A 13,226-nucleotide genomic window follows, 5' to 3' on the forward strand; every position below is an offset into this window, starting at 1 on the left:
CTTCAGAGGTCCCTCCTTAATGCCCTCTACTAATTCATAGGACCCCATAGGAAACTGAGATAGAATACTAGATGTGACCACCAGGTACAAAGCCATGTTACCATAATAATGCTTGCACAGAAGAGTACAAAAATGATAACATGAGAAACCAAGGTTTGATGTGTCCTCCCTGCCCACCCTCCCTCTTCAGAGTTCAGCTCCACCTCACAGAAAACTTTACGAGCTTCAGTTTCATAGAAAAGTCCCACGATGATGCGAGCATCCTGGCGCTGCAGAAAGAAGAGAGGCAGAGATCCTAAAAGAGGTCTGTGAGTCTCCCAAAGTCCCTAATACAGTAATCCACATATATTAAGTGTCTGATTGATATTAACTGAATTAGTGAGATAAACTATTCCCTTCCAATACCAGGACCTAGATTTCTTCTTGCCCAGGCTGACTTTCCTCACTAACCCCAAATCAACTTTTGTCATCTTCACCAATCCCTAGGGGTCAGGCTGTCCCAGACCCCTATTTATTCTTCTATCATACCTTAAGGTTCTTGACTGGCACAGCTGGATCAGAAAAGAAACTCTGGCGAAAAGTAATCTCTATTCCTGCTTCCTTCACACGTTCCTCTAGATCATCCAAAGTCTGATAAGAAGGGCAACAAACAATTGGGGAAAATATGGAGCATACTATGAGTAAGGACAAAAAGTATTAACTTGGGAATTGTATACCCAATACATGTTCTTAGAATAGCACTTTTGTACACTCTCCCTCCACAAGATCTCTTTTGCCTTAAGGCAAAGCCATGTGAGATAAGAAAGGAAAAAGAGAGTGAATAGGAGGGAATGGCATTCATACATACAAAGTATCTATGAACAGGGCTGTATTCAGGGCAGTTTCCCCACTGACCTACTCCCCTCTTTAGTTATATCCTTGATGAAAACCAATGCAAAGAGGGGAAAGCAAACAGTAGAACAAGTTCAACACACACACATACACACACACACACACACACACACACACACACAATTGAAAAAAAAAATGGATTTGTCTCCTAAGTTATGCATGGCAGAAGCTGTGAGGTCTCTGTACCAGGCTAAAATTCTAGATGAGGTTCAAGGAGAAAATAGTTGAGAACTGGTCAATAATCCCACTGGTCAGCTAATTATAAAGTTATCCCAGTACCACAGTATCTTTCGCCCTCTGTAGAATCTGTAAGCTTTTCTGGTACCCTTTAAGAAAGTAAATAAACCTTCCTAAACTAATTAAGCTTAGGAATAAGAATGAGAGAACTGGAAAGAAAACAAAATATTGAATCTAGGGGCATCCTTATGTGGCAGAAAGGACTAAGGTGGTCAAGAAAATTAGAGATTGCCATTAGAAACTTTAGGACAAAATTGATCAGATTTTTAAATCAGCAGAGTGTAGAACAGAACTTCCATTGACTAGAGGTCACTGGAGAGGCCATAAAAGTTAGTGGAGACCCATGTAGGGTTTCCATTATAGGGTGTGATATAGATAATTAGTAGACAGGGAGAAACAAGTGTAAGGATGGACAAGAAAAGTCAGAGTAACAGAAAGCAAGCAATGCTAAGTAGGAGAGTGGACACAGGTCTAAAAGAATAAGGTCAGGTTAATGATGTCTCTCTGCCTCAGGTGTAGAGCTATGTATTTCTTTCTCCACTCTCCCTCCTGCCTCTCTCCTTCAATTAATTCTCAACATTTCCATTGTCAGTGCCCCTCCTCTATGTGTCTATTTCACCCAATGTGTATGATCATCTGTGTATCTTTGTCTGTCTCCTTTTCTTCGCATTCACCTCTCTCCCCTTTACTTTCACAATCACACACACCTGCCTCTCCTTTGTGACTAACTATTTGCCCTTTTGTTTCTGTCCTCTCCTATCTTTGAGTGTGAAGTGAGGCTCCAAAAGATCTGAACAATTCTTTGTCTTCTGATCTACAAAGTGAGAGCATCAAGAGGAAATGACAGACCCCTGGAATTGGGAAGATCAGCTATTGCACCTAAGAAATGATTTCTCTTTTAATGAACTTAATATAGTGCTTGGCACATATTTAGTGCTTAACAAGATGCTTGTCCATTCTTCATTTACAATAGGGAAATGAGCCCCATCATATTCCTCCCCACTGTGGTTTAAATAGGTTCATCCCCACCTCTGAACCCAGTCTCCACCTCCCTCACCGAAGTGAAGACCTCAGTGGTCTGCTGAATGGTGGCAATCTTCTTCCAACCCCACTTTTCAAAGAGCTTCACCCGTGTAGGATTATGGAGGGTGGCTGATGGATGCGTTCGAAAGAAAGTAGGAAAACGTTGCCGGTTTGAGAGGGCTGGTGAACTTGAACCATAAGAAAGCTGAAAGAGATGAGAGTGGCACAATAAGACTTATTCAACATAGAGTCCAGGCTATTAAGGATAACTGAAAGTTAATTGATCCCTCTCCTTTTCTACCTTCTCACTACTCATACAGAGAGGGTTTCTTCTGTGCCAAGATAGTACTATGGAAAGAGATACCATTGACTCCCTCCAGCATTCCTACAAAAGTTTCATATTCACCTCAAAATTCAAAAGTTTTTCCCCAGATCTTAACTAAATCATTTTGCTAAAGAAACTAGCTGAGTCCCCAGATTGTCATATTTCAAGTAACTATAACTGTCTGAACATTCCTGGAATATCAGAGTGAGAGATTTGTAGATTTAGTCTTCAGTAGTCTCTGAACCTGGAACCATTTTCCCCACATTTCTCAAAAATAGCAAGATCCCAAGCATTCATTCACACAGTCAAAGAGTAGGGCCCCAAACTCCCAACTAAAACCACTCCTATAGGTTGAATTTCCTAGACAAATACCCACACCCTAGCTCACCACAATGAGGTTCCACATCCTGGCAGCCTCTGCTACAAGGGTGGAAACAGAGCTGCAGCCTGGCAAGAGGATGATCTTGATGGGATCATTGTAGAGTAGCTCATATAGGTACTTGGTGGCTTGTCCAGGATCACACTGCATAGGAAGGGTAGGAAATCAGGGAGCAATCTTACTTCAAATACCTCTCTCCTTCATTTCCATTCTCTTTCAGTTTAAGACACGATTATGCCCTCTTCCTGATCTGAGATTCCTTCCTTCATTACCCCTCTGTCCCTCTTCCTTCTCCAGATATATTTGCCTATCATCCATGTTCCTCCCTATTCTATCAAATAGCATCTTCTCATATCATTTTTCCCCTCCCCTTAACCATGACATTATTTTCCCTTTTGTCCCTTTCTGCTGATCCCCAGACACTTTCCCTCCCCCTTCCTCAGACCATGATATCTCTATTCTCTAGAAAAGAATGAATAAGAATATAAATAAAATCCCCATAATCCCCTACCCCACTTTAAATTGCCTCTTCCTCACTCCATATTTTTCCCTTATCTCTTTTCAGGACTGGTAACAGATAAGAGAAAAGGACAGGAGGAGGGACACCATGGGAATCTCAGCTATCCATCCTCCCCTACTGTGTCCTGACATTTTGAGTGGTACTTTAGAAAAGAGAAACAATTGAGGGATGGGGGAGAATCAGGGGCCTAAAAAGGAACAAGAGGACAAGAAATAGGAAGGGAGTACAGAAGAGAATGGAAAGATACTTTGAGGTCTGGGAGAGGAAATTGACTGTAGAGGATAGGGGATAGAAGAGAGGAGGAGATAAAGGGAGAAGGGTGAATAAAGAGAAAGAAAGGGGGTTAAAGGGAGCAAGTATGAGCCACAGGTCTCAGTACATTTTCTCTTCACACTGAAGTCTGACCTTTGAAAAGCTGCAGAAACCCAATAGGGGAGCAGGGGCATAAGGGAGATAGGCAGGAAACACAAGGGGCTGGGAGATGGTGAAACACAGGGGCAGGTAGAAAGGAAATAAAAGTGACCCCCTGGAGATACCTAAGGTTTGACATTTGGTCCACTGTAGGAAATCAGGAAATCAGGGGGAACTAGAGGGAGGTTAGCACAAAGTGAAGAAACAACATTCAATTCAGACTCAATACCCCGCCCCCACCACCTAGGAAGGTCAGTTGTCAACAATATTCTTATAGGATTTTTCCTCATCCCCTCATTTTCTAGAATCTTCTTCCAAACTATTCTTCACTCTTAGGGGACCCCTTCTCCCAGATATCCAACAATTATTATCCCAATTCCTTTCCTTGCCTCTCCCCAGTGTCAAATTCTGAATCCCCTCAATATTCCTCTAATTTTTTGTCCAAGGTAAAAACTGTCGTGCACAAACAAGCTGTTTCAATGAAACAGTACATATGAAAGTCCTTTTTTAAAATGAAGTGCTATTTTTTACTGTTCCCTGTGAGTGGGGCACTTCTTCCTTCTCTCTCTCTCTTCATCTTTTCCATCACTTCCTTTCTCTTTTCCACACCTATCTATCAGGGGAGTATGTATTTGGCTCCTTATGGGCTGAGACTCCCCCTCCCCCATAGCCTACCTCTCCTCTCTATTGCAGTGAATCTGGATTTGTAGTCAGGAAAAACATTTTTCTTTCTCCCCTTGCCCCTACCTTCCACTTCTATTTTTTCCTCCAGCTCCATCTCCCATGACCCCCCATCTGCTCCCCCTGTACTTCCAGGGAATCACCTGTCATGGTGGATGAATTTGAGCTCATAGTCAGGTCTCCCTCATTTCCCTGTGATCTTGTCTCAGAAGGGAACTTCTTGTATTCTATCCCTCACGGTGATTCTTTCCTGTTTCCAGTTATCTCCCTTTCTCTTCCAAACAAGATTGTTTTGCATCTCATACTCAGCATAGCCTCTTAAATGAAATCCGCCCTCCCCCCCCCTTGCCCATCCTCTAACTCTCCCTGTACTTTTTTACTTCTCTTGTATTAATTTGCTCTTCCCATGTGTCCTGGAGTTATCTGATCTTCCCAGGGCTTAATCAAGGGCCATAGTTGGTTTTGCCATTCTTCTACTGTCCCTACCTTGGCACTTCACTTCACTCAAAATTGCCCTGAAGACTCATACCTCTGGGTTTTACTTTGCTGCTCTAAAGAATCAGCATAAGGTCAGAGTCATATAGGATATCACTAAACTAATTCCATCCCTTGCACAACGTTTTACTCCTCTACCCCACACTTTTTCATATATCTCCAATACTCTCCATTGTATCTGGGGGTACCTGTCATGGAGTATGTCTAGTCAATTGGAATGTCCCTGAATTTCTACACAAATTTTTATTCTCAATATTGCATGCCCCACATTGCTGGGGAATGGGAGATTGTTTCTCTCCTTGGAGGATAAACGTGTGCCCCTTTCCTGAGCTCTCTTTAAACACCATTTCTCTCTTAACCATTACCTTACTGCTAAGAAAAATAATCATGATCTCTAGTCCCTCATAATGACCAAGGTTTCTTCTCATTCCTGTACCCTGGCCCCACCCCTCCCTTGACCCCCACTAACTTATATAGGGGATGTCTTGGAGTTGGAGGGTGTTGAGTTTGAACTTAGATCCTGCTCCGAAACTACTTCCATTCCTACCCCATCCCCACACCCATTCTTCTTACCCCTCCCTCCATAATCCTATTTCTCCATATTTCCTCCCCCAGACCCCTGGCTCTATCTTGCTGTCACTGAATTTCTAGCTCAGAATGTCCCTGGATATTCCCCACCCCAACCTTGTTCTGAATGATTCTAGCCCTTATTCTCCCTTGTATCTTATTTCTTCTCATAGCCTAAATCACCCCAACCCCCACCTCAGGTTCCTACATCATAACAATTACCTTGATATTGTGTAAGCTCAGCTTGTACCCCAAAACTATTTCCCTCTCCAAGTCTCTCCTCCCCTCCCCCTCCTTTCATATATTCCTCCCATGCCCCCACACTCCCTTTCATGAGAAAATCCAGATTATTTTGTTAGGTAGATTACCTTGGTCCTCTAGCCCCTCAAAATGATCCTAAATCTCTCTCTACCCTCCAGTCCTCCGAAACTCCGTACCCCCACATGAAAGAGGGGGCTGGGCTCTGCCTCGTGATTCTAGAGGCTCAGTTTAAATCCCAGGTATATACAGCTCCCTGGCCTGAGCAGTGCCCCCAGCCCAAACGCCACTGTCCCCTGCACCCACATCCCGGGGGGCTACCTTGCTGTCGTGGTGGATAAGCTTGAGCTCGTAGTCGGGCAGGATGTCCCTGCGGCTGTTCACGTCCTCCAGCGCCATCTCCACCGCCGGCTGGCAGGCCTGGCCCCCGGGCCAGCCCCCGCTCATGGGGAACAGCGCCCCGATATAGACGGCGCGCCGGCCTGAGGAGGGGGCTGAGGGGGCCCGGGGGTGCGGGTGAGGGTGCGGGAGCCCGGGCCGCGGGGGAGAGTGAGGGGCCCACACCGGGGGCACCCCCACCACCAGCACCATCCCCACCAGCAGCGGCCAGCCCACCCTAAGGGAGGGAGACCCCGGGCCCATGGCCATCGGAGGGGGCTGTTTGGGGAAGGAGTGGGAACCTCAGGAGAGACACTTTTTAGGGGGGGCTGCGGAGGGGGGATCGGGACTGAGGAGACGCCTCCATCCCGAATTTGGGAAAAATAAGGGGGGAGAGGGGACTCAGGGTCTGGTCTCCCTAAGCCCCCGCCGCACCCGTCACCGTTGCCGCGAACTCTCCTATAGCCGACTGACTGAGCGAGGGAAGGAGGAAGCTATGGGGAGAGGGGAGGAAGGGGCAAGAGGCGGGGAGGGGGTGGGCTCTGACGTCACGGGCGGCGGCGCGGCCGCAGGGGGCGCAAGGGGCGGCGATTGAAAGGGAGGATGCGGGGCGGGAAAGGGAAGAAGAGCTCTCTGGCCCAGAAGGAAGCTAGGAGCTGCAGCTTGCTGAGAGGGGAGAGGGGCGCCCGAAGGCTGGGAGAGAAGTGAGGGAGAGGAGCACGTGAGAGAAGGTGAGGAAGGGCCGTGGTGGGACGCTAGAAGTGGGGGAGGGAAGGTGGATGGACTGCGGGGTGGGGGTGACGGAGAGGAAGGGGGGGATGGGTGAAGAGTTGAAGAGGATGAGAAAGGGAAGAGAGAAGGATAGGAGAATGGAGTGGGAAGCCAGGAACACAGAATGGGGTAAGGGTTTAGGGGGAGATTAATGAATAGAAGGAAAATTTGGAATAGAGAAAGGAGTTAGGGAAAGGATAAGGGAGCAGTTGGAGGGTTAAGAAGTGATGGGGGTGTTTGCGGGGCAAAGAAATGGGGCATTGGGGAAAGGAACAGTTGAAGGAAAGTAATGGACAGGCTATATGAGATCTTTGGCAGTAGTATTTAGGATTAGTGGTATAGATTGATAAAGACAGGGTTGAGGAAGAATGAAGCAGGGGTCATTTGGGTTAGGAGAACACTTCAGTGAGGGGAGGGGCAAAGTTTGGGTAAAAGGAAGAGGTCGTTAAGAAAATGAATGGAGGGATGAGAGAATAGCACCCTGACCTGCTGGTATCCTGACATTCAGCTGAATAGGATCAGGGAGGAAAAGTTAAGGGGAGGCAGGGAATCTGGAAGTTGGGGATGGGAAAGTGGAATGGGAGTAGATACCACAGCCCAAAGGAAGAACTGGTAGAGGCAACAGGAATCAGGTAGAGCAAGAGGGGGCTAAGAGAGCAGAACAAGGAAGGGATCTCACAGTCTAGGGCAGAGAAAGGGAAGGTGGTACATTAAATGGAATATAGGTTTTCTGGTCTCACCTGTGTATGTGGTTCTCTTCACTGGCAGCAGGAAAGACGAGGATGCAGAGAAGAGTTATCACTGAAGCCCAGCTTTCCCTGGCCCGATCCCCATCACCCCCCCACACCTGTCCAAGTCGAGCACTTGGGAGAGCAGAACGCCTGAGTTTCTGGGAGGGGAGGGTGTCTGGGGATAAGAGCAAGTTGGGGCTAGAAGTCAGAACTTGTATTTTCTCAGTAATAGAGCAGAGTTTGGGGAAGGACAGCCAAAAGCTAAGGTTGAGATTGATGAGTATCAAGGAATAATGGGTATCATGGAGACTTCGGGTCCAATGAGGAGAGAGAGCCAGGGGTTGAAGGGTAAGATCAGGATCTCAAGGGGGAAAAGCAGTCTATAAGGCTAGGGAATCTGGGACAAAGAAATAAAATGTGTGGGTACTGGGAACCAAAGATTTAGGAACAGGCTTCCCTAGCGTGAAGTAAAGGCTCTATAAAATGGGGGAAAAAATGTGTGGGGGAAGGGATGGGGGGAGGAGTGATGGAGGACCAAACACCAGAATCTCTTTAAGAAAGAGGCTAAGGGAGATCTAAGGACTGAAAAGCCTGAGTGGGTAAAATAAGTTTACTATAAAATCTCTGTCCTCCTAGGTTGGCTCCCAAACGTTATATTCCCTTTTCCCAACTCCCGTCCCAACCCAAACTCCCCGTTCTAAATTCTAGAATCATTTTCTTTAAATAGAACCTGAATATTTCAGGGAGGAGTATAGGAAATTTGGTGGCAAAAATAAGATGGGGTCCCAGGAACAGGGGGAAAGAACCTTGAAGTATAAAGAGAAACTCATAGAGAAACAATAAGACTGGAGAAAACAATGGAGTATTTATAAGAGTAAGGTGAGACAGATTGAGAAAGAGTAAAAAGTTAAGGGTCAAAGTTGAGAAGTAAAGAAAAAGGAAAAGAGTAAAGTCCAGAGGTGGACAAAGTAAGAGAAGCAAAGTTGTAATTAAAGGAGTGGAGGCTGGGTTATAGGAAGAGGGGATAGAATATTATTTCAGCCTCCCCCCACCCACCCAATTCATTCTTCCTAACATCTGTATCCTCTTCCTTATCCATCCCCACCCAACCCTACTTAGGACCTATCCCCTAAAAATTGTCATCATTAAATACACCCAAGTGCTCGTTCCCCTCACCCTGGCAGGAGGGCTTCGGGGTGTCCCACTGTCCCCGGGCACAGATGCTTCGGGAACTGCCCACTAGATGGAAACCAGGGTCACATCTGAAATCCACCCAGGCACCATCCAGGGCTGGACGGTTCCCTCCCCTGAGGAAAGCCGTCCCATTATCCAGTGTCAGATAAGACTTGGAACAGGTACGTACTATAAAGAAATGGGGAGAGAAAAAGAGAGAGATGCAAGTATACACAATATATACATATACACACACACATATGTATATACACGTACGTAGTCAGTTTTGTCCTTTGATAGATATAATCACACATATCTCTGATATATGTATCAAAAAAGAAAACTCTTTCATTTCAATGAGCAGTAAAGAAGCTGGATTGGGAATATGGAGACCTGGACAGAATGCTTTCCAAGTAAGCAGGGGAAGAAAAGGACAAGAAACCAACAAAGAAAGAACCCAGGATCTGTAGGCATACCAGAGAGAGGCCCTTTCTAAATATTTATTAAGCAAGCATTTAAGTAGCTATTATGTGTGGTGAACTATATCAGGTACTGATAATAACAGGAAAAATAAGACATGTTCTTATTCTCAAGAAGTTTAGTTGATTATAACAGTTAAAACTCAGTTGTACATACTAATTAAATACTTATTAAATTCTAGATAATGCAATAATAATTTCTCTTTTTCTATAAGTAGTAGATACATCTCTCCCAAAGGTTACTTAATCTTATATTAAAATCAAGTTCATATGATCATAGCTTTAGAGCTGGAAGGAAACTTAGGGGTCATCTATCCAATGCCCTCATTTTACAGATAAGGAAACTGATGGCTAATCAGCTTTAAAAAATTGCACTAAGTAACACAGCTAGCAAGTGTCAGAGCCATAATTTGAACCCCAGTCCTCTAGTTCCTAATCCAGGACTCTAGTTTCTACTGCACCATGATGCAGTAAACATATGTGGCTACATTGGGAGATGGGAGTAGCCAAAAGTGTGATGGGGTGGTATGGATAAATCATGGGTTTATGAATTTATTTTTGTAAGGTGCCACCAATAATAAAGTGAAATAACAAAAATTCAATTAGCCATAGTCATAATGGACTACGTGGAGAGTATGGAAAGAATGTTATAGGCTAATGACTTCATTATATCCCTAATAGTATCACAGCTCTATAAATATTTATTTTTATATTATTTAAAGTCCTTACTTGCAAGATTGCAATGCCAAGAAGTTTGGAGGGAGTAGAGTGAGAGGGAGAAGGAGAAGGATTCCTTAAGGAAAAGGAAGGGCAAAAGGAGCCATTGCAAGTTTACTCACCACACCGGCTTGGCATGTCCATATCTGTCCAAGAACCATTGGAGAGACACTTTCGAACCTTGGGACCCACAACCTCACGATCCCCCCGGCACACATACTCAATCTCATAGTCAACGGGCAGGAAGTTGATTGCCCGAACCTGATCTCGGGTCAGGCCCCTGTAGCGGATCCCCCCTTCCCATGGTGGGTGTATGATTTGGCAGCCTGTCAGGGTAGGGGAAAGGGAAAGGTAGTCAGTTTTAAAAAAAACGTGATGCAAGAGAGCAAGGATCAATGGGAAATGTCACGAGGGAATAGAGGGAGGGATGGGAGTGGTGTTAAAGGTTAGGAAGAGGGGCCATAGGGAAGATAAGAACAGAAAGACTCAGACTATGATTCTGGAGGATAACAAGAAGCCAATAGGATTAGGGAAAGAATTGGGAGTTGTTCAAGTAGGGTGGGGAAAGGAAATGGAGTATAGTAAGAAGGAAAGGATAAAATGGGTTGTCCGAGCTAAGTTAAAATGAAGGGAGAGATGGGCTGGGTTGAACGTGAGAGCATGGAAACGGAAATGCAAGTGGGAGTGGTCAGATATCTGTAGAGATTTTAGAGAAAGGTGCACCTTCTGAGGTTGTGTTGGAGTTCTGGGCCCCATCAGAACCCAAGGGAAGAAGGAGATGCAGTAGCAGCAGCAGCATCTGGATAAGAGACACCGGGTTAGAACAGAATAGAATCTCACTGGGAGCGGACCGGACGGGGTGCGGCTCTGTCTTTCATTCCCCTCCTAGGTCCTACAGTGTTTCCCAGGCTGCTGCTTGATTCAGCATCGGGACGTGTGGACAGCGCCCCGTGGAGGAGGCAGAGGCGGAGCACCGCGCCAAGTCGGGATGAGGGGGAGGAGAAGAGAGATTATGTGCCCTCCCTCTTCCTCCTTTCCTAGATACCCCACATCCTTTTGGGACTCTACCTTACCACCATCACCCCCGTACCCCTTCGTCCCCCTCCTTGGGAGCCCATTTCCCACTCATCTGCTATACGGCATCTCCCACCTCCCCTTTTCCATCTTTCTCCTCCCCACCATTTGTGCCCTATCTCATTTTTCACCTTCCTTCTAGCCTCTTATTACCCACTTCCTACCCTATTCCCCCCCAGCCTTTCCGTATTTCTTTCCATTCCTACTCCCCTTCCCCATTCCTCTTTTCCTATTTCCCTTCCCTTTTCTTCCTCCATCTCCTCCCATGTCCTTTCCTCTCTTCCCTCTTCCCTGCCCTCCTCCCTCCAGGCCCTTGGCTCTCTTACCTCGGCGCTTTGGCCCAGCTCACCCGGCTCTTCCCCTGGCCCAGCTCCCCGCCTCTCCCCGGGCCTCAGGGCCCCAGGCCGGGCCGCTCCTCCCTCCCCCCCACTCCTTTCTCCTTCTCCTCTTTTCCCTCCTGCCTCCAGTACACAGCGCTGGGCCGAGCAGGGGTCTTTTCCCTCCTCTCCCTCTCTTCTGCCCAACCCCCAGTCTTTCCTTCCCCCGGGCAGCGGCTGTAGCGGGAGCCCGGAGCCGGGAAGAGAGTAGGCGGCGCCGGGGACCCGGGAACCTCCGGGCGGAGGGAAGAGGGAGGGTGGAACGGAGGACAGGGAGGGGGACAGGGGAGAGGGCGCCGCCCACAACCGGAGCCCCGGGTACCGCCCCGGATCCCGGCCTCGCCCTGGACCGCCCACCGTGATGGAAGAGAGAGGTGGGGAGAGGGAGGCAGAGAGAAACCAATTTGTAAGTCAAGAGCCGAAAAATGGGGGGAAATATTCGAAAACAGGGAATAAGACAGAAACCAAGCTCAAGCCAGAGAAGAAAATTAGGCTAGGGGATTGGGAGAAGAGACTAGTGACTAGGGCTGAAAGCAGACAGTCCTGGAAAGAGAGATGGATATACACAAATAGAAGCTGGGTTGGTCTGGCGCCTGGGAGTAGAATGGGGGAATGGGGTATGAGGAATGGAGATTATACGAGTGAAGGGAGTAGCGTGAGGATTTAAAGAAGAGATCAACAAAAGTAGAGTGGGAAATGAGAGTACCAGAGGAAAAGACAGAAAGGTATAGGAACAGGTAGCACAGGGATGGAAGGACCGGACCTAGCGTAAAGTAACAAGTACCAGATTTGAGTCAGAAAGCCTGGGTTCAAATGTTGCCTTCCAGTTCTGATATTCTTTGACATCTACCCAGGGCAGGAGACTGAAAGAGATTCATCGAGTGAACGCTTGAAGCAAAGGTAAGGGAGAGGGGGGAGAAATGGGTAAACATTTTGAGATAAATAACAACACAGAAAAGGCAAAAGAGATTTCAAGCTCCAGTGAATAGAGACCATGCCTTATTCTTCTTTTTTTATGTAGCTCCAACAGTATTGAACAGAGTTCTGGGTACAGAGTAAAACTGAACCAATATTTGATGACTGAATGAAAACTGGAGAAAGAAATCAGGAAAAATTCACCCAGAATGCATTTATTAAGCATCCATTATGTTCAAAGCACTGTGTAAATCTCTTGAGTTCCTTAGAAAGTTTAAGTAAAGAATAGTCCCTGCCCTAGGAGAGTTTATAATCTATTTGGGGAGAGAAGAAAACAATACACAAATAATTATAAATATAATGTGGTTTGTCATGTGTATAATAGAAATGGGAAAAAATGCTATGAAGTCTGACAGGAAAGATTCCTACTAACTGGAGCATCAGAGAACAATTCAAGGAACTTCGAGGAAGTGTCAAATAATAAAAGAACACCAGATTTGGAGTCAGAAGACAGGAGTTCAAATTATTGTTCAGCTGCTAATTAGCTATGTATCCTCAGGAAAATAAATAACCTCTCTGGTCTTCAGTTTTCTCATCTTTTTTTTTTTCAAATGCTTTATTAACTTCTGATTTACATTATTCATTTCCGCCAGATTTTGAGTTACAAATTTTCTCCCCGTTTTTCCCCTACCCACCACCCCAAAATAGCAGTCCCACAGGATATCCCCTCCTCCAATCTGCTCTCTCCCATATTTTCTCCCATACCCCTTTCAAATTTTCCAATGGATCTCTATGCCCCAGTGCCTGTATATCTTATTTCCCAA

The 13,226-nt window shown here is 46.1% G+C and overlaps 1 protein-coding gene and 1 long non-coding RNA gene across 4 annotated transcripts in view; one reads left to right on the forward strand and one right to left on the reverse strand.

Annotated features, from left to right (window-relative positions):
* Positions 1–11,766, reverse strand: part of GABBR1 (gamma-aminobutyric acid type B receptor subunit 1) — a 27,912-nt gene extending 16,146 nt beyond the window's left edge. The window contains exons 1-10 of one of the 3 annotated variants that reach the window (XM_069073129.1): positions 11,437–11,766; positions 10,760–10,835; positions 10,159–10,362; positions 8,844–9,029; positions 7,677–7,697; positions 6,109–6,281; positions 2,865–2,999; positions 2,186–2,356; positions 529–630; positions 204–269 (exon numbers count right to left, since the gene is read on the reverse strand). In XM_069073129.1, the coding sequence (XP_068929230.1) occupies positions 204–269; positions 529–630; positions 2,186–2,356; positions 2,865–2,999; positions 6,109–6,281; positions 7,677–7,697; positions 8,844–9,029; positions 10,159–10,362; positions 10,760–10,835 (1,134 nt within the window). In that variant the 5' untranslated portion in view covers positions 11,437–11,766. The remainder of the gene's footprint in view (positions 1–203; positions 270–528; positions 631–2,185; positions 2,357–2,864; positions 3,000–6,108; positions 6,282–7,676; positions 7,698–8,843; positions 9,030–10,158; positions 10,363–10,759; positions 10,836–11,436) is intronic. The other 2 variants (XM_069073127.1, XM_069073126.1) reach the window with 2 other exon arrangements.
* LOC138149920 (uncharacterized) lies at positions 11,760–12,988 on the forward strand. The gene is made up of 3 exons (XR_011165470.1): positions 11,760–11,893; positions 12,342–12,387; positions 12,788–12,988. It is a non-coding gene; the product is annotated as an uncharacterized lncRNA (long non-coding RNA).
* Positions 12,989–13,226: the final 238 nt, after the last annotated feature.

Source organism: Petaurus breviceps, unplaced genomic scaffold, assembly GCF_028583685.1.
Source record: "Petaurus breviceps papuanus isolate PSGF00001 unplaced genomic scaffold, PetGlider_PUasm1.0 90865, whole genome shotgun sequence".
Classification (NCBI taxonomy): domain Eukaryota; kingdom Metazoa; phylum Chordata; class Mammalia; order Diprotodontia; family Petauridae; genus Petaurus; species Petaurus breviceps.